We start from the raw sequence: 24286 nt of genomic DNA on the forward strand, positions 1-24286 counted from the left end.
ATGTTGAGAGGATAATTACAGTCTGTGAAAGCTTCAGTGAGACCTTCAGTATATTTCAAGAGGGGCCGCTCGTCACTGCAGATGCGATGATCATGGGTGGCTAGGCTGTACGGAAGGGTCTGCTTGGTATAGAACAGGTGGCAGCTGTTGAACTGGAGGCATCGCTGGTGGTTAGTAGGTTTGATTTGGATGGAGGTACTGATGTGGCCATCTTTGAGGTGGAGGTCAACATTTAGGAAGGTGGCTTGTTGGGTTGAGTAGGACCAGGCGAAACAAATGGGGGAGTAGTTGTTGAGGTTCTGGAGTAATGTGGATGTGGTGTCCTCACCATCGATCCAGATCACAAAGATGTCATCAATGAATCTGAACAAGGTGAGGGGTTTAGGATTCTGGGTTTTTAGGAAGAATTCCTATAGATGGCCCTTGATTAGGTTTTCATATGATGATGCAATGTGGGTACCCATAGCGGTATCCGGATTTGTTTGTAGGTAATGCCTTCAAAGGAGAAGTAATCATGGGTGAGGATGTAGTTGGCCATGGCGACTAAAAAGGAGGTTGTTAGTTTGGAATCTGTCGGGTATTGGGAAAGGTAGTATTCAATAGCAGTAAAGTCATGGGCATTAGGAATGTTAGTGTAAACGGAGGTGGCATCAATAGTGATGAGCAGGGCACTGTGTGGTAAAGAGACAATAATTGTGGAGAGTTGGTGGAGGAAATGGTTGGTATCTTTTATATAGGAGGGTAGGTACGGATAATAGGTTGAAGGTGTTGGTCTGCGAGAGCAGAGATTCTCTCAGTAACCAGCCACAATGAGATGTCCAGAGTGGTTAGGTTTATGGACTTTAGGAAGCTTATAGACAGTAGGAGCACAGGGAATGATAGGGGTGAGTAGAGAGATGGACTCTGGGGAGAGGTTCTGGGATAAGCCTAAGGATTTGAGTAGTGACTGGAGATCCTGCTGGATTTCTGGAATGGGGTCACTGTGGCAAGGCTTGTAGGTGGAAGTATCTGACAGCTGGCAGAGTCCTTCTGCCAGGTAGTCCTTGCAGTTCAAAACAACAGTGGTGGAGTCTTTGTCCACAGGTAGGATTATAAGGTAGGGATCAGTTTTTAGATGGTGGACTGCGGTTGTTTCTGCAGGTGCGAGGTTAGTTTGCATGTTGAGAGATTTGGGGAATGATGGTGAGGCAAGGTTCGAGGTTAAGAAATTTGGGAAGTTAACAGGGGGTCATTTGGGGGCACTGGGGGTGGATCACGGTTCGATAGAGAAGTGAACTGAGTTAGGCAGGGTTCAATATTGGTCTTTGGTTGAGTCTGATTAGTAGCATTGTTGGCAAAAAAGTGTTTCCACTGTAGGGACCGGGAGAAGGACAGAAGATCTTTAACAAGCCCTGCATGATTGAATTTGGGAGGGGGGCAAAACGTGAGGCCTTTGGAAAGGACTGATATTTCTGTGGGGCTAAGGCTTCTGGAGGAAAGGTTCATGTTTGTGTTAAGGGTCTGTTTAGGTTCTGGATTCTGTGCAGTGGTGGGAGGGAGTTTTGGAGAGTGGGGTAAGTGTAGTAGGTCTGCAAGACAGGGTTTGTCAGCTATGAGGGGATGTGCGGGAGGTTTGGGGGTTGTTGTAGAGGCGGTGGACAGTGGTACTCCAATGCAGGAGTAGAAATTGAGCAGAATGGAGAGCACTAGATGTGGCTTTGTTCATGCTGCTCAAGTTCCTGCAGGGCAAGAATTTCAATGTGTGTTATGGGTTCCAGGAATTTGAGATTGCATAGCAGGAGAATTTTGTGGATGAAGAGAAGGTACTGTAAGAAGGTTTGGGCCTGGTTGACTTGGTTTTGCAGTTTTGCTGGACTATTTTGGTGAGGGCTAAGGATTGGTGGAATATGATCAGATGGAGGTCATTGTGGAGGGAGGGGTGGCAGCCAGAGATGGGTAATTTGATGGTAAGGCCATTTGGGGGGTTTTCATGAGCCAACCAACAATGAAGGTTCAGTATGTGGAATTGGCATCTGGCTAGGTATAAAGAAAATTTTCTGTATTGATGCAGATGGAAGGAGCAAGGATCCATGGTGATGGAAACTATGCAAAATATCATGTAAATAACGTAGAATTATGTCTGATAAATTTCACAAAAATACTCCCAAATACATGGGAAAAATCATGAGAAGAATGAAACGGATGCCAGAGGTGGAAACAAGATGAAATTTGAGGGAGTCAATGATAGCAAAAAGTGTGAACTCACTAAAATTGGTGAGATGTCATGAGGATCAAAGTGGAGAATAAACTATAGATATATTACTGTTTGTAGCAGACCTGAGGGTGGATAAAAGTGAAGAAGGGGGATGGCAGATGTGACAGGATGAGGTGGAATTTTTCTGACTTAGATCTTTCAGTGCTCTGTCAAATTCTTCACACAGTATCATATCTCCCATTTCATCTTCATCTACATCCTCTTCCAGTTCCATAATATTACCCCTTGTATAGACCTTCTATAAACTCCTTTCACATTTCTGGTTTGCCTTCTTTGCTTAGGCCTGGTTTTCCATCTGAGCTCTTGATATTCATACAGCTGATTCTCTTTTCTCCAGTGGTCTCTTTAATTTTCTTGTAGGTAGTATCTATCTTACCCAGAGTGGTAAATGCCTCTACATCCTCACATTTGTCATCTAGCCATCCTTGATAGCCATTTTGCACTTCCTGTGATCTCATTTTTGGTATGTTTGTATTCCTTTTTGCCTGTTTCATTAATTGCATTTTTATATTTTCTCCTTTCATCAATTAAATTCAATATCTCTTCTGTTACCCAAGGATTTCTACTAGCCCTTGTTTTTTTTTACCTTGATGATCGTCTGCTGCCTTCCATCTTTCAAACCTACACATTCTTCTTCTACTATATTTCTTTCCACTGTATTTGTCAATCATTCCCTAATGCTCTCTCTGAAACACTCTACAGCTTCTGGTTCTTTCAGTTTATACAGGTCCCATGTCCTTAAATTGCTACCTTTTTTCAGTTTCTTCAGTTTTAATCTACAGTTCATAACCAATAAATTGTGGTCAGAGTCCACATCTGCCCCTGGAAATGTCTTACAGTTTAAAACCTGGTTCCTAAATCTCAGTCTTACCATTACATAATGTATCTGGAATCTTCCAGTGTCTCCAGGCCCCTTCCACATATACAGCCTTCTTTCATGAATCTTAAACCAAGTGTTAGCTATGATTAAGTTATGCTCTGTGAAAAATTCTATCAGGTGGCTTCCTCTTTCATTCCTTACCCCCACTCCATATTCACCTACTACTTTTCTGTCTCTTTCTTTCCTTACTATCGAATTCCAGTCCCACATGGCTATTAAATCTTATTGCATCATACATTTCTTCAATCTCCTTCAATCTCATCGTTCGACCTATACTTGAGTATTGCTCATCAGTGTGGGATCCGTACCAGATCGGGTTGACGGAGGAGATAGAGATGATCCAAAGAAGAGCGGTGCGTTTTGTCACAGGGTTATTTGGTAACCGTGATAGCATTACGGAGATGTTTAATACACTCAAGTGGCAGACTCTGCAAGAGAGGCGCTCTGCATCGCGGTGTAGCTTGCTCGCCAGGTTTCGAGAGGGTACGTTTCTGGATGAGGTATCGAATATATTGCTTCCCCCTACTTATACCTCCCGTGGAGATCACGAATGTAAAATTAGAGAGATTAGAGCGCGCACGGAGGCTTTCAGACAGTCGTTCTTCCCGCGAACCATACGCGACTGGAACAGGAAAGGGAGGTAATGACAGTGGCATGTAGGGTGCCCTCCGCCACACACCGTTGGGTGGCTTGCGGAGTATAAATGTAGATGTAGATGTAGATGTAGATCATCTGTGGAGCTAGTTGGCATATATACTTGTACTACTGTGGTAGACATGGACTTTATGTCTATCTTGGCTACAATAATGCATTCACTATGCTGTTTGTGGTAGCTTATCTGCACTCCTATTTTTTTATTCATTATTAAACCAACACCTACATTACCACTATTTGATTTTGTATTTATAACTCCGTATTCACCTGACCAGAAGTCTTTTCCTCTTGTCACCGATCTTTACTAATTCCCACTATATCTAGCTTTAACCTATCCATTTCCCTTTTTAAACTTTCTAACCTACCTGCCTGATTAAGGGATCTGACATTCCATGCTCTGATCTACAGAATGCCAGTTTTATTTCTCCTGATAATGACATCCTCCTGAGTAGTCCCCACCTGAAGATCCAAAGGGGGACTATTTTACCTCTGGAATATTTTACCCAAGAGGACACCATCATCATTTAACCATGCAATAAAGTTGCTTGCCCTTGGGGAAAATTACAGCTGTAGTTTTCCCTTGCTTTCAGCCTTTCGCAGTACCAGCACAGCAAGGCCATTTTGGTTAATATTACAAAGCCAGATCAGTCAATCATCCAGACTGTTGGCCCTGCAGCTACTGGAAAGTAGTCAGTTCACTTCTCCATCCAACTGCGATCCACCCCCAGTGCCCCCAAATGACCCCCTATTAACTTCCCAAATTTCTTAACCTCGAACCTTGCCCCACCATCATTCCCCAAATCTCTCAACATGCAAACTAACCTCTCATCTACCCTTTTCAGGAACCACACATATGCCTGTCCCCTCAACAAATACCCCTCCCTTGTGATTGCACTATGGTACGGTTACCTGTATCACTGAGGCATGCGAGCCTCCTTACCAGCGGTAAGGTTCATGGTTCTTGGGAGGTGGGGGGATATACAAAACTGTATGAAGTGATAAATTAAATGCTTCATGCCAAACACTTCATAAACAGGATGTTACCTGTTCCCTGACCCTTTGCAATGCTTTTACATTGTTTAGAGTATGTATTTTATGTTGCTCATTAGGTTTCTAATGAGACAAAATTATACACATGAGTAAAAATGAATGTTATTTTATTTGATTTTACTTACATAATACAAAATTATTTTTATATAGTGATTTCACTATATTGTTGAATATTGTCTCATTATTGAGCTAAAAATTGTATAACAGCATTCTAAAGTGAAAATTTGATTATGAATTAAAAAACAAATCAAATAGTAATATTATATGATATATGAAACATCTTGGAAGAATATCTTTCTTACGTGTCACAAAAGAATGCCTTATATTCAAAGTAGCTAATATTTTTCAGGCTTGAATGACCTAGTATAATATTCCTTGAAATGCTCATTTCCTCAATTACCATTGGTGGCATATGCAAAATACAGTTATATCTTTTGACCAAAGTGGTTGAATTAAAATTCTATTTATTTGCTCTCTTCTAATCTCTTATCACCTTCCTTGGATCTTCTGTGATGGCATTTCTTGTTTCAGAACAAAGCAAAAACTGTAGGAACTCCAAATGAACTGTCTACAATAGGACTGCCAGTTTTTCATAGGAGTTTAGTCTAAGAATCAAAATCAAGATGTGGAACCACTCACTGCAAAGGCCAGCTTGCCATAGATTGGTGGCAGGAATTCAAGAATTGAAAAGTTCTTCAAGAGATATGGCATTAAGTGCAGAATTAATTTTCATTCTATAGTGAAATGAGTGCTGATTTGAAACTTTGTGGCAGATTAAATTTTTGTGATGGACCAAGGTTTGAACATGGAACATTTGCCATTTATGAACAAGTGATGTACCAACTGAGCTAGCCAAGAACAAATCATGACCCACAGTCACAGCCTGACTCCCTACAGAACCTTTTCAACTACCTTCCAGACTTCTCAGAAGTCCTTCTGCATACTTTGCAGAATTAGCACTCCTGGAAGAAATGATATTGTGGAGAACTGGCTTAGGCACAGCCTACGGGATTGCTTGCAGAATGAATTTTCAGTCTGCATCAGGCATTTATTTGAAAGTTCCTGACAGATTAAAACTGTCTGCTGTACCATGCATAGTGAAAATTCATTCTGGAAAAAATCCTTTAGGCTGTCTCTAAACCAATTCTCCACAATCTCCTTTCTTCCTGAATTGTTAGTTATGCAGGTATACAGGAGAACTTCTGAGAAGTTTATAAGGTAGTAGAGGAGGTACTGGTTGAAGTAGGGCTATGAGGGAAAATTTTGACTCATGGTTGGATAGCTCAGTCTGTGGAGCAGTTGCTTGTGAAAGGCAAGGGATCCAGGATAGAGTACTGGTCTGACACATAGGTTTAAACTGACTTTAAGTTTGGTTTTCATCTACTGGCAAGATTGAGGTATCTGTTATGTTCAGTCAAAAATGACCTTGTCCTTATAAAATACAGCATATAGAAGATTCCATGCTAGTGCAGAAAGTCCTACATTGAGCAGATATGTTGCCCTTTGCAAGAATGCTGAGCTGAATTCCATCAATAGATACACATCAGCCATTCTGACAAATCAGCAGTAACACAGTGTTGTCTCTGCAAAGAGCATTGTATGTTTTATGGGAGAACTGAAGTTTTATCTTCAGCATCATTGTTCTGGGATTGTGTTAGTAATGAAGCCATAGTACCTTCATGGTAAACATGCTAATTTACAAGGGTGCAGGAGTGACATCTAGTGCTGTTTGCCATTAAATTAAAACTGAAGAAACAGGAACCCCTGATTACAGATCTGATGCAGCTCATTGCAGAATTTTAATTTTTTTTTTTTTTTTTTCTTTTTTTTTTTTTTTTTTACCACAGCAATGCCCAGTACCACAACAATTGCACATGTTGCACACATGGAAGGCCTCTCCTGGGCTGCCAGTAGGGAGCACTGTGTTGCAACTAGAAGTGCTTTTTTTGTGCACACATGATTCCTGTTCATAGGCCCAATAAATCTGGACACTGCTGAGCAAATATCGCTTGTCACATCTTGTGGCAGTAACTGCTGCAGGCAACTGACAGTGCCAAACAGCTGCTTCTATGAAATATTATGGAATCTGGCAGCAAACAAGAAAAGCATATTCACAACAATCAACCAGAAAAGTCTGAAAAGTTATAGTATGATTCTGTACCAAAGAGGCCTTTATCTTGTGTTACTACAGTAACGTCATTACTTACTGTATTATTGGACTCAGTCTGTGCATTTGCATCTGTATATAAAATATCTTAGATATAATCAGTCCAACAGTTGCTGTATATGTTCATTTTTTTAAAATCTACTTCATTTGGATTGAATAAATTGTTGAATGATGATGATTTCTTGAAACTACAAAGTCCTACATACTCAAAATTAACCCAAATCTATCTCAGAACAACCTTTTGCTGAAAACAAGAGTGTTCCAAAAAGTAAATCTCTGGACCACTTGTTATAACCTTTAATCACTAATAAATTGCATGGATATACAAACGTAGAAACAATAGCGGGTTACATGCTACCAACTCCGAATCTGTCATTAGACTGCCATGCCGTGACATGCAGCCGGCGCCGTTCATAGCTAGGTGGCGCTCCCACACTAAGCCGAGTTGCGGAACGCCTTTATCGCCGTTTTCGCGTACTGACATAGCGGCACTGTTAAATGTCGTGGCACTGTCACAACACTTTTCCCCCCTTGAAAAAAAAAACACTCACTTCCTTGGAGACAGGGACAGGGCGGAGACATCCATGGCCTCTTGGGAGGCCCCGAAAAGATCCCGCGGAGAAACATGAGAGTATAGTCGAAAATGTCCAGGACGGAAGCTCGTGCGTGGAACGTGCCTCCTGGACGAAATGATGGGTGAAAACTCCGGAGCAGCATCCATAGGTGTCGTGGACCTGGGGGTGTGCTCCAGCGAGATGGGTCCTGGATAAGGCGGCGTCGCGACTGGGGCTGGTTCCGGCGTACTCGGAAACGGTAGCGACGTCGGCTGCAACAACACACACGGGAGATCGGCAGCAGCGACAGGACTGGCTTCTCGGGCTGGTGGAGGCGAAGGAAGGTGCGGTGGCACCGGCGTGGCCATCACTTGTGGGCGCATCTGGTCGTAATGGCGAACAACCATGCCGTCGTCCGTACGTATTTCACAAAGCCGGCGGCCGCGAAGATCCTTGACCACCCCTGGAATCCATTTAGGGCGAGATCCATACCCTCGTGCCCACACGTCGGCGCCCACCGAGTATTTTCCCGCACTAGGGGACACAGTACAAGGCCTGATAGGGTGAAGCAGGTGCAGTAGAGTGCGCGGTTGGCGGCCATGCAAGAGTTCAGCAGGGCTGCGATCACCCAGAGGCGTGAAGCGATAAGAACTCAGAAAATGCAGCAGAGTGTCATCTGTGGAAAAATCACTAAGGAATTTTTTCATCTGGCTTTTGAAAGTGCGGACAAGGCGCTCGACCTCCCCATTCGATTGTGGATGGAAGGGCGGTGCTGTAACATGATGAATCCCGTGTCCAGTACAAAAATCACGGAAGGCCTGCGAAGAGAACTGAGGGCCATTGTCCGTGACGATCGTGGATGGAAGACCTTCTAACGCAACGATTTTGGACAAACCCAGCGTCGTCGCCGCAGTGGTGGGCGACGGACATCGAACAACAAACGGAAATTTCAAGAAGGCGTCAATCAACAGTAGCCAATAAGTGCCGAGGAAGGGGCTGGCAAAGTCAGCGTGCACCCGTTCCCATGGCAGCGCCGGATCAGGCCACAGAGAGGGCATTGTACGGGGTGCAGCCAGTTGTTGAGCACACTGACGACATGCAGCGACCATGTGGGCGATGTCCGAATCAATACCGGGCCAATAAACGTGCCTGCGGGCCAGGGACTTACTCCGAGAAATCCCCCAATGGCCTTCATGCAACAGTGTGAGAACATCTTTGCGAAGAGAGGCTGGCACCACGACCCGTGGAGAGGCGCCATCTGTGGCCAGAAGCACAACACCCTCACAAACAGACAGGTGCAAGGCATGGTAGTTGCGAAGGGGATCCGATGCCCGGCCCTTGGTCCTGTCCGGCCAACCCCGTTGAACAAAACCGATCACCTGACGCAGGACCGGGTCCTGTGCAGTAGCCTACGCGACCTGCGAACCTGTAAGTGGAAAACCCTCGACTGCACGATGTTCTTCCTCATCAATGTGGAAACAGAGTAGTTCATCTCGATCGAAAACTGGGTCGGGGCCCATCGGCAAACGCGACAACGTGGCAGCGTTCGCGTGCTGGGCCGTGGGGCGATAGTGAATCTCATAGTGAAAACGAGACAAGTATAAGGCCCAACGTTGCAGGCGGTGAGCTGCCTTATCCCGAAGTGACGCCGATGGGCTGAACAGAGAGACCAGCAGCTTGTGGTCGGTGATGAGGTGAAACTTAGAACCATACAAAAAATCGCTGAACTTTTTTAGAGCATAAATGATAGCGAGCGCCTCCTTTTCGATTTGAGAGTAACGCCATTGCGCATCATTGAGGGTCTTGGAAGCATAGGCGATGGGTCGTTTCGACCCATCCTCATACCGATGGGCGAGAACAGCCCCTAGGCCATACTGTTATGCGTCAGTCGCCAGAACCAAGTGCTGACCCGGACGGAATGTGGCAAGACAAGACCCCGACTGCAAATGAGCCTTCAGGCGGACAAAAGCCTGCTCACACTCGTCGGACCAACAGAAAGGAACGTTTTTGCGTAACAGCTGATGCAGAGGATGAGCTACTGCCACCGCGGATGGAATGAATTTGTGATAATAAGCAATCTTGCCTAGAAACGCCTGAAGTTATTTGACTGTAGACGGCCGGGATAGAGCGGTAATGGCCGCAACATGCTGATGTAGAGGACATATGCCCTCACGGGACAAGTGGAAACCAAGATACACAATGGAGGGTTGGAAGAACTGTGACTTGTCCAGATTGCACTTCAACCCAGCCGAATGCAGAACCCGAAACAGTGAATGCAAATTGCGAAGGTGCTCCTCAGTGGAGGCCCCCATGACAACAATGTCATCCAGATAGTTGATGCAGCCGGGAACGGAAGCCGTGAGCTGTTCCAAAAACCGCTGAAAAATGGGCAGTGCGCTAGCGACGCCAAATGGTAATCGCTGGTACTTATACAACCCACAAGGAGTGTTGATGACGAGAAATTCCTTGGAAGACGCATCCAACGGCAACTGATGGTACGCCTCTGATAAGTCAAGTTTGGAAAAGAACTGGCCCCCAGCGAGCTTGGTAAATAACTCCTCAGGACGGGGAAGAGGATAAGTGTCAATGAGGCTCTGAGCGTTGACAGTGGCTTTAAAATCACCACACAATCGCCGACTCCCGTTTGGTTTAGAAACCACCACGATTGGCGATGCCCATGCTGGAGGTAACAGGAAGGAGAATTCCTGAAGCTGTTAACCTGTCTATCTCAGCCTTGACAGGTGCACACAACACCACCAGAATAGGGCGTTTCCGGAAAAACTTAGGGCGAGCTGTAGGTTTAAGAGAAATGTGGGCTTCAAAATCCTTGGCACGACCCAGACCAGCAGAGAACATGGACGAGAATTCAGAACACAATCCATCCAGCTGTTGATACGGACTATCCTCAGATATGAGGCGCACATCATCATCAATGGAGAACCTGAACAACTGGAAAGCATCATACCCAAACAGGTTTTCAGTGCCCGCATGATCCACCACATAAAACATGAGGGGCCTAACAACAGACTTGTAGGCAGTGGAAGCATCAAACTGGCCAACGATAGGAATTTTCTGCTTATTATAAGTCCTCAGATTCCGTGTAATGGGAGACAAGGGAGGGGAGCCCAACTCCAAATACGTGTGAGAATTAATGAGAGTTACTGCAGAGCCAGTGTCCACTTGCATGAAAATGTCTTTATCCAGAACACAAACAGTGACAAACAACTTACTTGTTTGAGAAAGCACACAGTTAACATCCATGTCCGATGCCTCGCCCTCGTCGACAGGAACTTTAGGGGACTGACACACAGAAGCAATGTGGCCTTTTTTTCTACATGAATTACACGTGGCCCAACATTTTGGACACGCGGCCCTGTCATGCTGTACGAAACAACGTGGACAAGAAGGAAGTGCGGAACGAACCTGCTTCTGTGGTTGCTGTTTTCGCTGCGAGCGTGGCGACCCAACGTGACATTGTTGACGCGAGTGAACTGCCGCCACATCATCATTCCCCTGGGAAACAGGCAAATTGTCTGTGTCGAAAGTTGTCTGTATAGTGCCTACATCACACCACGCGTCTATTTGTGCACCTGCAGCATGAGACACTTCAAAAGATTGAGCGATGCTTAGAACTTCCAACAACGATGGGTTTGGCAGTTGTAAGGCACATTGCCGAACTTCTTTATCAGGAGCAAGCCGTAGAATAGCATCCCTAACCATTGAATCAGCATAAGACTCATGATGAGTGTCCGTGACAAACTGACATTTCCGACTCAGACCATGTAGTTCCGCCGCCCAAGCCCGGTAAGATTGATGGGGCTGTTTACGACACTGGTAGAACACCATGCGGGCGGCAATGATGTGGGTGTTTTTACGGTAATAGTTAGACAATAAGTCACACATTTCTTGGAAGGACAGAGAGGCAGGTTCCCACAGAGGGGCTAACTGAGATAGCAGCTGATAGATCCGTGGGGAAATCCAAGATAGAAATAATGACTTACACATAGGAGCGTCGACAACGCTGAAATCCAAGAAGGGTTGCCGCAAACGCTTCTCATAATCCTCCCAGTCTTCAGCGGCCTCATCGTAAGGTGGGAATGGAGGTGGAGAAGAGGAAGACAGACGATGAGTAAGCGACATCGACAATGCCTGAATAGCAGCCGTCAGCTGTGTTTGTTGTTCAATGAGTGCTTGCATAAGCTGTTCCATGTCTGCCCCGACACGAACACACAATTCCACAACGCAGGAAAAAAAATATCCCATCCTCGTCGCCAAAAAGTGTTATAACCTTTAATCACTAATAAATTGCGTGGATATACAAATGTAGAAACAATAGCGGGTTACATACTACCAACTCCAAATCTGTCATTAGACTGCCGTGCCGTGACATGCGGCCGGTGCCTTTCATAGCTAGGTCGCACTTCCGCGCTCAGCCGAGTTGCGGAGCATCTCTATCGCCGTGTTCGCGTGCTGACGTAGTGGCACTGTTAAATGTTGTGGCACTGTCACAACACCACTCACTGCTAATTTTCAGCTTTTTCACTTGAATCATGGGAAGAAATATGGTGCTACAGGAATTAGGGTTGTCAAATCCTATTTCTATCTCTTCTGACAACTGGGAATTCTTTTCCAAGATCTTCACCATCTCATTCAAATGCTACAGATACCAAAGTCCTATCAATTACATCTCTTGCATGAAGTGTAGACTGTTGTACTATTACTTACTGATATAGCCATGTTAAAACAGTTACTTCAAATTCAGTAGGAGAAAATTCAATCTTTCTGCCACGTTTTGTCGCCAGGACTTATTTCTGTGTGAAACTTAGATAATATGTGTTTTTCTTAGCAAAATTGTTGTGTACTATTTGTAGATACACTAAGACAAGAAAAGAACATCTGAAACTGATAATGAACAAACATAAAGTAAAAATTAACCAGTACAAGACTGCAGCTCTACCAACTGAACATCTTCAACTTTGAGCAGCTTGTAAGATACTGAGACAGAAATATAGACATCTACATCTACATACATACTCCACTGTATGGTGCATGGCAGAGGGTAACTTGTACTACTACTAGCAAATTACTTTTGTGTTCCACTTGCAGATACAGCAAGGGAAAAACAACTGTCTATAAACCTCTGTAAAACTCTAATTTATCTTACCTTATCTTTGTGGTCCTTACATAGAATTTCTGTTGGCAGCAGTAGAATCATTCTGCAGTTGGCCTTAAATGCCAGTTATCTAAATTTTCTCAATAGTGCCTCATGGGAAGAACATCATTGCTCCTCCAGGGATTCCCATTTAAGTTTACAAGGCATCTTTGTAAGACTTGTGTGCTGATCGCACTTACCAGCAATGAGTCTAGCAGCACACATCTGAACTGCTCTGGTGTTTAATCAGATCTTTTGGTGATCCCAAATGCTCAAGCAGTACTCAAGAATGGGTCATTCTAGTGTTCTGTATGCCATGCCCTTTATAGATGAACTACATTTTCCAAAAATTCTTCAAATAAAATGAAATTCACCTTCCCTATTATCAACCTGATTCCAATTCATACCACTTTGTAATATTATGCCTAGATATTCAATCAATGTGACTCTATCAAGCAGCACGCTACTAATGCTGTATTCAGATGCCACTGTGTTGTTTTTCCCACTTATTTGCATTAACTTACATTTTTCTATGTTTAGAGCAAGCTGCTTTTCATCACACCAACTAGAAATTCTATCTGTGTCATCATATAGCCTCTTATAGTTGCTCAATGACAACGCCTTCCCATACACCACAATGTTATCAACAAACAACCATGAATTTTTCTCACCCTGTTCATCAGATCATTTATGAATATAGAGAAAAAGAGTTGTTCTGTCGCACTTCCATGTAGCACTCCTGATGATACACTTGTTTGTGAACACTCACTGTCGAGGACAATGTACTGGGTTCTGTGACTTAAAAAGTCTTTGAGTCACTCACGTACACTATGCGATCAAAAGTATCCAGACACCTGGCTGAAAATCACTTACTAGTTTGTAGCACCCTCCATCGGTAATGCTGGAATTCAATATGATGCTGGCCCACCCTTAGCCTTGACGACAGCTTCCACTCTCACAGGCATATGGTCAATCGGGTGCTGGAAGATTTCTTGGGGAATGGCAACCCAATCTTCATGGACTGCTCCACGGAGGAGAGGTATCAATGTCAGTTAGTGAGGCTTGGCACAAAGTAGGCATTCCAAAACATTCCAAAGGTGGTCTATAGGATTCAGGTCAGGACTCTGTGCCAACCAGTCCATTTCAGGGATGTTATTGTTGTGTAACCACTCTACCACAGGCCATGCATTATGAACAGGTGCTCGATCATGTTGAAAGATGCAATTGCCATCCCCAATTTGCTCTTCAACAGTGGGAAGCAAGAAGGTGCTTAAAACATCAATGTAGGCCTGTGCCATGATAGTGCCACACAAAACAACAAGTGGTGCAAACCCCCTCCATGAAAAACACGACCACACAGAACACCATCCCCACCTCCAAATTTTACTGTTGGCACTACACACACTGGCAGATGACATCTACCGGGCATTTGCCAATTCCACACCCTGCCATTGGATCGCCACATTATCTACTGTGATTTGTCATTCCACACAATGTTTTTCCACTGTTCAATCATCCAATGTTTATGCTCCTTACACCAAGCAAGGCGTCATTTGGCATTTACCGGCATGATGTGTGGCTTATGAGCAGACACTTGGCCATGAAATCCAATTTTCTCACCTTCTGCCTAACTGTCATAGTACTTGTAGTGGATCCTGATGCAGTTTGGAATTCCTGTATGATGGTCTGGACAGATGTCTGCCTATTACACTTTATGACCCTCTTCAGCTGTCTGTGGTCTCTGTCAGTCAACAGATGAGGTCGGCCTGTACGCTTCTGTGATGTACATGTCACTTCACTTTTCCACTTCACTATCACATTGGAAAGAGTGGACCTAGGGATGTTTAGGAATGTGGAAGCATTGCATACAGATGTATGACACAAGTGACACCCAATCACCTGACCACGTTTGATGTCCGTGAGTCCTGCGGAGCACCCCATTCTGTTCTCTCACAACGTCTAATGACTACTGAGGTTGCTGATATGGAGTACCTGGCAGTAGGTGGCAGCACAATGCACCTCATATGAAAAATGTATGTTTTTGGGGGTGTCTGGGTATTTTTGATAACATAGAGTATGTGGAAAACTAATCCTTATGCTTGGACCTTCATCAACAGTCTGCAGTGGGACACCATATGAAATTCTGTCTGGAAATCTAGAAGTATGCACTCTGCCTGTTACCTTTCACTGATGCTTTGCAGGATAATATATGAGAAAAAGCCAAGCACCCTAAATCCGTTCCGATTTTTAGGCAGAAGCTTTTCTGTCTCAAGGAAATTTATTACATTTGAATTAGAATGTGTTCAAGAACACAGCAGCAAGCTGATGTTAAAGGGTAGTCTTGTGTAATTATGTTAGTCTGTCCTTTTACCTTTCATACATAAAGAGTGACCTGCACTTTTCACCAGTCACTTGGAACTTGACACTGGCTTGGATTCGTGGCAAGATCTTTCACTAAGGTGTAACAGTGGAAGTTGAATGCTTTGTGCAGCGATCTTCTTATGAATGCATGAACTTCCACTAACTTTTGCCTTTGAACATTTATAACTTCTTTTTTGAACTGAGAGAGCAACAGTCTCTGCTTTCTCAGCATTTTCGGAATTTTATGATTAAACCATGATGAGTGCTTTCCATCCTTGGTCCACTTACATGGCACAGGTGTCTCGAGAATGTGATTTACAATCAGTTTAAATTTTGTCCACAGTTCCTCTATGTCAATTCATTGTCTAAAAGAGATGCTAACAACTACTTACTTGCTTTCTCCAGCATAAATACTTTCCTAGCCTTCTTGGTGGATTTATTAACTTCAGAAACCATCGTCCTTGTAGTGGTGTTATGATCAGTAATCCCTATCTCTGTACTGACTCTGCTGATAAGGTCAAACCTGTTTATAGCTACAAGGTCTAAAATATTTCTGTGGGTCCAGGTTCTGGGTGACTTTTAAGAACTCTTCCCATTTCCTAAACCTCACCAGTCCTTTTACTTCACCAGTCTTCTTTTCCCTGCAATCAGTCTCTCAGAAGATGAGCCACTTGCTCTGAAAGCTTGCAGATTTCAATTCCAACAATATAAGGAAAAGATAGATTGCTACTTACTGTAAAGATTGATGGGAATGTTGGAAATGGCGGTCATGTATGTGAGATGTGCTTACTTGTGTGATTGAATGTTTCTGTGTGTTTCCTTTTCTGATGAAGACTGTGGCTGAAAGTTAATGTTTAATTATCATTTAGTTGTACCTGTTTGCATCTTAATGTGTCATCTTTATGGTAAATAGCAATCTATCTTTTCCTTATGTTAATGATTTCCTAACTTGGAGTTTTCATTGTCAAATTTCAGTAACTTAATATGTGTGTTCTTCTGCCACCACTTGGTAAGTAAATTTTTTATCTATGCAATTACAGTTTATTTGTATAGTAATACAAACATTAAATTTTCGATAGATAAATTAATTTGCAACACATATTTTACTTACAAAAGGGTCCTGTTATGGCTATGACTTTTGGTACAATCATAGCTGACTGGAAACTCTTCAAGATTGGTTTACGCAGTGAAGCTATTGGGTTACTTCTGTCTACACTGTTTGGATTTATTTTTGGCCTTCTACTTGGTACAACAGAATCACCTTGGGGATATGGAGACTGGCCAACTGAAGAAATGAAAGGCAGGTATGTGTTGCTGATAGTAATGATGCCTAGAAAAATCTAATTTATATATATGGTCCATATGTTTATCAAAATGAGTGTTTTACTTTGTGTGCACAAATAAATAAATTATATCTAAAAAGAAAGAAAGTGATGAGACTTACCAAACAAAAGCGCTGGCAGGTCGATAGACACACAAACAAACACAAACATACACACAAAATTCTAGCTTTCACAACAAACGGTTGCTTCGTCAGGAAAGAGGGAAGGAGAGGGAAAGATGAAAGGAAGTGGGTTTTAAGGGAGAGGGTAAGGAGTCATTCCAATCCCGGGAGCGGAAAGACTTACCTTAGGGGGAAAAAAGGACGGGTATACACTCGCACACACACACATATCCATCCGCATATACACAGACACAAGCAGACATTTTACAAATGTCTGCTTGTGTCTGTGTATATGCGGATGGATATGTGTGTGTGTGTGCGAGTGTATACCCGTCCTTCATTCTTCCTCCTGAGCTCCCAAAATAACTTCTTACTCAACAAACATGACATATCTGTAGCAGGATTAATGTAATGAGTATAAGTACAAACACATGACTATACAAGCGTATGTTGGTTCAGTCATGACAACAGCTTTTACATTTGCTACAGTTTCATTTGAAGTTATTCTAGCAATTGACAACAGAAGATAGTAACTGTAAAGGTAGTGAGACATCTGTACATTGTTTTCATATAAAATGAGTTCAATTTTTGTGTGATAGGTGGTCTATATGTCGAGAAAATCGTGACCCAAACTATGCTGGGAATGGTCTCATGAACACAGCATTATAGCTTGCGCTATTTTCATAGTTAGTCACAGTGCATTAAGAAGCCTATGCCATAAAATAATTATGCAAAGATTATTGTCAATTAGCACCAAATGTTGTTATTACTATATACTTCTATGCAATGTATCTTTTGTATCTTAAAGAGCATAGATGATACCCCGCAACATAAATCTGTAGAAAATTATTGATGAAAAATTGTATTAGCTAGATTATTGGGAGGAACTTGGAGCCAGGAGCTATGAGATACACTAGTTACATGAATTTTAAATAAAATGTAGAAGTATGTTTAGAAGAACTGCATCTTGTGCAGATTTGAGATAACTGCTGATATGTGCTGAGATGAACAGAAATGAGTGATAGTAACTTAAATAGTGCTGGCTGAACTTTGTAACATATTCCAATGAAATGAATAAACACCATCTTCATGGCAGCAACTGCTTTCTTGCCATCAGTTCTGAATGGTATGAGAACATTTAAGAGGCAGTCACAAATTTCATACTGAGTAGTTGATACAAAAGTAGAAATGCAGAAAGTGGTAGCATAAGGTTATTGCGGGTACCATTAGAATGTTATGCGTTCTAGATGTCCATTGTATCAGTCCTTCAAGTGGTTGCTAATTCTTGATTACTGCACCTCTTGTCTAGGTGGTTGTGGAGAAACACAATAGTTGAATAATGTATTAGAGTTTGGAAAGATGAGAAATATTACAGTTTTGAAGGATGAGAAAGTAATGGAGGCGCTTTCTACACAAAAGTTGTTAAGAAATGTACCCACCAAGACAACACCTATAAAAACAAACACACGCACACACACACACACACACACACACACACACACTGCATAAAACAAAAATTATTGGCACTTGATATGGGACAAATCCCATGCTAGACTTGCAGCTGACCAAAGAGACCCAGAATTATTTTAGATTTATTGAGTCTCAGTGGAGGTGTACTCTTAGACATGTTTTTTACTCAAATGTTCTGTTAAATTCTAAGTGAGTCCCATTGGGTACTGTATAAAATAACTCACAGGTGCATCCAAGCTAGGGGCCTCTCTTTGCTACTGTGTGGCATTCGTTATGCACAAGACCTTTTTATGAAATGATCATTATTTGATGCAGATTTTTGTGATCTAGAGCAGATGAGAGTTGTAGTAACACACACAATTGAGAATTCTAAAAAAAATTATAATCACTTTCATGCTCAAATCATGAACACATTCAGTACATCATCCTTGTACATAGCTGAATTGGTACTGGTTTCACATGCAATGATCCATGAGTGGAATGAAGTTAACAAGAGCATAAACCATTACAGAATGAGGCACAAGCCACTCTGCTGTGGATTTAAATGGAATGACATGTAGCATTTCCACTAGGTGGCATTGGGTGGTGGCTGCATACAGTATTCTTGTTGCACGGCTGTCAGCATTGTCTAAAAATGCCACCTCCTGGCAGCTGAGGTTAACCGCCATGCTCCAGCATGGCTGACTGAATAGCATTTGACGGGCTGATGCCTTGCATCCTGCTGCACTTTGATGGATGGCGAGATGCCATTGCGATTGAGATGTTAATCACGGTTTATCACTGTTGTCTTCTTTTTTCAGGACACATGTAAGCTAGTGGAAACTTAGTACCCCCGCCCTCCCTCACTCCCCCCCCCCGCCCCCCCTCTTGTAGCATGCGATAGCACTTGGTGCTCGGGAAGACAATGCCCAAGTGCCCAAGTTTTCTGAGGCACTGTTGGTGGATGACCTCTGTGCTGCAAAGAGCCCTGTGTCAGCCTGCACTGGAGAATAGCGTCAGAAATGACCCAGACAGTGATGGAATTGCTGTGGGCAGGTGCCCATGGGTGGGTCACTGGCTGTGGGGGTGGAATGGGAAGGTGTGGGGGTCTGGTACTGAATTAGGATCCGTTCCCTGCTGTCCATGTGGTGCCTCTAGCTGCCGACCATACTCAGCCCTTGGTGGACTTGTGAAATGTGAGCAAGGCATAGTATTATATAGGGGCAGAACCAGTAGCCAGGCCATTGAGAGGGGATGTGACTGAGGTACTGATGCAGGAAGAGTAGATGATCTCAGTATGTGCAGAGGCGGCAGAGGCTGGTCATGCAGCAGTCAGGGGCAGAGTTAATTGCAGTAGTGGCTCACTAGCCTGTCTTCCATCTGCAAGGTGAAGACACGCCAAATGCGCCGGCTGCAGATGATTGCCAGAATACAACACTCAGAGTGATCATAGTGTGAGCCCAGTCCAGATTCCTAGGCACGTAGCACCTCGTCAGAGGGATGGTAGGCTTTGGTGTGGAGAGCAGTAGATTCAGTACCATGCATGGTTGGCAGCCATGACATAGCTCCACTGGACACTTCTCACCATTTGGCGTGGAGCTGAAGGAACTGAAAAAGCGTGTGAGTATCTTGTCCATAGGGGCGTTGCCAATATACCTCTTCATCCGTATCTTAAAATTACCTATTTGACTGTGGATGGAATGAGAGTGCATGAATATTGTGAATACGGTGATGGGCACATAAATCTGATCAAGTCTGAGGTATGAATTGTGAACCATTGTCAGTTATCAGGGTGCAGAGGAGGCCTTTGATGGAGAAGATCCAAATGAGAGCCCGCACTGTTGCGTCTGCTGTGGTGGAGCAGCAGGTGACAATGTACAGAAATTGGGAGTAGGCATTGACCACCAACCAATAAGCATCAAAGAAGTGGTTGGTGAATTTCATGGATACACTCCCAAGGCTGTGATGTCTCAGGACATGGTGAATAACTTTTCTGGGGAGAGGCCAGGTGATCAGCACATTTAGGACAAATAGTGATTAAATGTGCAAACTCATGATCAATTCCAGGCCAGTAGATATGGCAGCAATCTAGCATCTTTGTGAGCAAAATCCTCCAATGATCCAGATGCAGAAGTCAAAAGAATGTCGCTTGGGGAGCTGCTGAACAACTACCCATGGAACAGCAGCATTTTTTGTGGACAGGAAAATAACACTATTGATGAGAGTGAGTCTGAACTTCAACAGAAAATAATTGTGGATGGAATCTGATGCACAAGCTGGAGGTTACTTGGGTAATCCTTGTTGAATATGTCATCGCTCTTCATGAAGAACAACTTTGGCAACAACAGCTTGAGTGATTCGAGAATTGGTGGTAGGGAATCCATCCACTGTCCATTGTGCTTCATCATTCAGGTAAAAATGAAGTACTTTGTTCTGATTGAAACCAAGGTCAGGTCCCATTAATAAATATAAAGAGCATCTGCATTTGAATGCTGAGCCATGGGGCAAAAATTAATCTCATAATTATACTAAGGAACAGGGCCCACTGTTGAAGCCTATGGGGTGTCTTGTCCAGTTAGTGTGCTGTGGGGCTAAAGAGAGGCACTAATGGCTTGTGACCAGTCACCAAACGAAACTTAACACTGTATAGAAACACATGAAACTTCTTGACTGCATAAATAATAGTGAGAGCATCCTCTGCTTGAGAGTAATTCTTCTATGCAATGTTAAGAATGTTCGATGAAGAAACAATGGACTGTTCTGAACTGTGAGCATGGTATTGAGACAATACAGCCTGCACACCTTACTGTTGGAGCTACAAGCCAGATCCCAGGTATATGGATGGCCAAATACAGGGCAGAACACAAACCATCTCTCAGTGTCTTGAACGAGTAGTCGCAAGTAGGGGTCCATTTAAATGCTGCACCTTTCTTAAGCAATTGATTTAGAGAATATGAAACTGAACGTGCCTGTGGAAGGAACTTATAGTAATATGCAATTTTGCTTAAGAATGATTGAAGGTCCTTCACATTTGTGGTCCTGGGAGGGTTACAATATCCGATATATGGTTGTCTGTCAGCTGAATCCCCCAATGAGAAGTAACATGCCCCATGTATTTTATAGAGTTTGGAAGAAATGTGACTTATCCAAATTTCACTGAAGACCTGTGTCACACACAGACAAAGGTTGCAAAGATGGTCCTCAGTGGTGGGATTGGTAATGACAAAGTCATCAATGTAATTGATACAACAAGGAATTTGTTGAGTAAGCTTCTGCAAATAATTTTCAATAACGACTGGCACACTTGTAATGCTGGAAACAAAGAGGTCATATGCCATATTAACAATAAGATGCTGACATGAATCTTCATCTAGTGACAGCTGTAAATATTTCCAACAAATCTAGTTTTGAAAAATAGTGTGTGCCTGACAGCTTCATCATAAGTTCAGAGTACGTATTGACCATGGACTGTGAAGTAACCACCATGTTATTAAGTCTCCACAAAGATGGAGTTTGGCCATCACCTTCTTATAAAGACTAACAGTGTAGCCTGCTGTCTATGTGAATTGTTTTCCATGGCACCTAAAACTGCCAGTCTGTCTAATTCTTCTTGCATTTGAACATGAAGTGTGAATGGTGCAGACCTGTTATGGAAAAAATGGGGCGCACTGTAGGTTTGAGAGTGATGTGGCTAGAACCACCTTAGAACCACCTCCTTTGTACTTCACTGTTGGCACTACGCAAGATGGCAGGTAATGATTGTCAGGAATTCACCAACCCCGAACCCTTCTATTGGAGTGCCACAGAATTTGAAATAATAATCAGTCTTTACTGCAAATTTTTATTAAAAATTAAAAATAATGTGCCAGGGGTTACCAGTTTCAATTGTATCTAGATCATCATCAGACCATATCTCATAATTTGATGAGCAGAAACAAGCAGAGCAGTGACAAGTGTCAGAAAACACCTTCAGCAAGTGCTCAGACATTATAGGGAGCACATACTGAAAATCCCATGTATCATTTGACTCTTCCTTTTCATGTTGTCACCTCTATGTTGAGGAATTGAATCATGTGTTAGTGGAAAAAATTGAGACTGGAAGCTGTGTTTATGAAAGACAATTCTCATCCATAGCATACTTCCTCCCAGTTTTTATGAAAGGATGAATTTATTATTAGTTGTTTACTGATAGGACATTCTATAATGATGCATAGTTTCCTGGTTTGGAATCAGTCCTCCAACCTGGTAGCACACAAATTTCAGTATATCATGTTTTAAATGATTTTATTTTATATTCTGACAGACACTAGTTCACCACAATTCTGCCCTTTATTTTAAGAGATGATGAGATGATATTTAAGATATTTTTTTAGCACATTTTAGAACACACAACACATTTACAGCTTTACTGTTTGGGTGGAAGTGTGAATGTGCATGTGAATGTGAATTAAAATTAAAATGGGAGAGAGTAAGTACAGTTTTTAATGAGTTTGTACTGTATACCTTTTTAAGTTTTGACATTCTTAACCACATTTCTCTGAAAAATTTCAGAAAGGGCGATAGTAACCTAAATAGTGGTGAGCATATTAAACTCTCTATCTATCCATCTATCTATCTATCTATCTATCTATCTATCTATCTATCTATCTATCTATCTATCTATATTAAAAACAAAGATTCCATGACTTACCAAACGGGAAAGCGCTGGTAGATAGACACAATAAAAAAACACACAAACACACACACAAAATTTCAAGCTTTCGCAACCAACGGTTGCTTTGTCAGGAAAGAAGGAAGGAGAGGGAAAGACGAAAGGATGTGGGATTTCTGCTCCTGGGATTGTAATGACTCCTTACCCTCTCCCTTAAAACCCACATCCTTTCGTCTTTCCCTCTCCTTCCCTCTTTCCTGACGAAGCAACCGTTGGTTGCGAAAGCTTGAAATTTTGTGTGTGTGTTTGTGTGGTTTTTTATTGTGTTTATCTACCAGCGCTTTCCCGTTTGGTAAGTCATGGAATCTTTGTTTTTAATATATTTTTCCCATGTGGAATGTTTCTTTCTATTTTATTTATGTCTACCTATCTATCTATATATCTATCTGTCTGTCTGTCTGTCTGTCTCTCCCTCCCTCTCTATCTATCTGTCTATCTATCTATCTATTAGTCTGTATTTATTCATTATTTCAGTTAGAAGACTTTTCCACTGCTACTGAGGTATACATTAAATAATTAATTGCTTTGGTGGAAAATTGAGGAGTTTCCATACACTTCTTGTTGCCTCTGTATGTGCCACCTCAGTGAGAACAACAATCTTTATGTCTAACATGATTACATCAATTGCACTGAATGAGTTCAGTGGAGAATGGTCTCTGGGATGTGTAAAAAGAATGTACATTTTATTTAAATGTATTACAATGAAATGACTGAACATTATGAACTATTATGGTGTTACAATGTTAATATTAATTATTTGTAGAATTTTCTGTAACATCAAAATATTCTAACTGTCTTAAAATAATGTGATAATTTACACAGCGTAATGCCTTTGCTATATCACAGAATATACCAATAACATATAATTCATTGTCTAATGAATTAAGTAGGGCTGCATTGTCACTGTATATGTTTGACAGTTCATGGTCTAGATAATCTTAAATTAAGTAAAAGTTGCCCAACAGATCCACCATGTTACCTACAAGTTATTTGGTATGCCCTGGCAGGTTGTTAAATATTTATGTACTCCTGTATTGGATTCCTTCCTGTACTAATGTTAAGTATCTGAAGCTTTTTTGGAAGTTTTTTTTTGTCCTAGTATTCTTTTCATCACTTTTTGTGAAAAGAGAAATATTGGGGATACCAAGAGACAATGAATGCATGTGTTATCAAACCTCTTTAGTATGCTCTGTAACTAACATCAGATATTAGTACTATAGCAGATTCATATATTGTGAAAATATTATCTCATTGTGTTGAGTGTACCCAAAAATTTACTCTGTAACCCATTAGTGAACAAAAATATGCAGAATAAACTAGTTTACTAACTTTTAAATCACTTAATTGCAGTTATTATGCAAAGGTGCTTCATTAATTCTAGGAAGTAGGTTTTCTGTTTAATATTGTGGTCTATCAATAGTTTCAAAAACTTAATACTATCTATTTCTTGTATTTTATTGTTTGAATAGGCTATTTCAATCGATTGTGGAGTTTTTTGAGAAATACTGAATTGTATGCATTGAGTATTGTCAAATTGTAATGATTATCCATCTACCGAGAATTGTGTCAATATTTTTTAATATTTCATTAGCCGCCTTTTCAGTTAGAAG

The 24286-nt window shown here is 42.1% G+C and overlaps 1 protein-coding gene across 1 annotated transcript in view; it reads left to right on the forward strand.

Annotated features, from left to right (window-relative positions):
* Positions 1-24286, forward strand: part of LOC126252951 (uncharacterized) — a 258753-nt gene that overhangs the window by 135710 nt on the left and 98757 nt on the right. Inside the window, exon 7 of the mRNA XM_049953965.1 lies at positions 16189-16376. Within this exon, the coding sequence (XP_049809922.1) occupies positions 16189-16376 (188 nt within the window). The remainder of the gene's footprint in view (positions 1-16188; positions 16377-24286) is intronic.

Source organism: Schistocerca nitens, chromosome 4, assembly GCF_023898315.1.
Source record: "Schistocerca nitens isolate TAMUIC-IGC-003100 chromosome 4, iqSchNite1.1, whole genome shotgun sequence".
Taxonomy (NCBI): Eukaryota; Metazoa; Arthropoda; class Insecta; order Orthoptera; family Acrididae; genus Schistocerca; species Schistocerca nitens.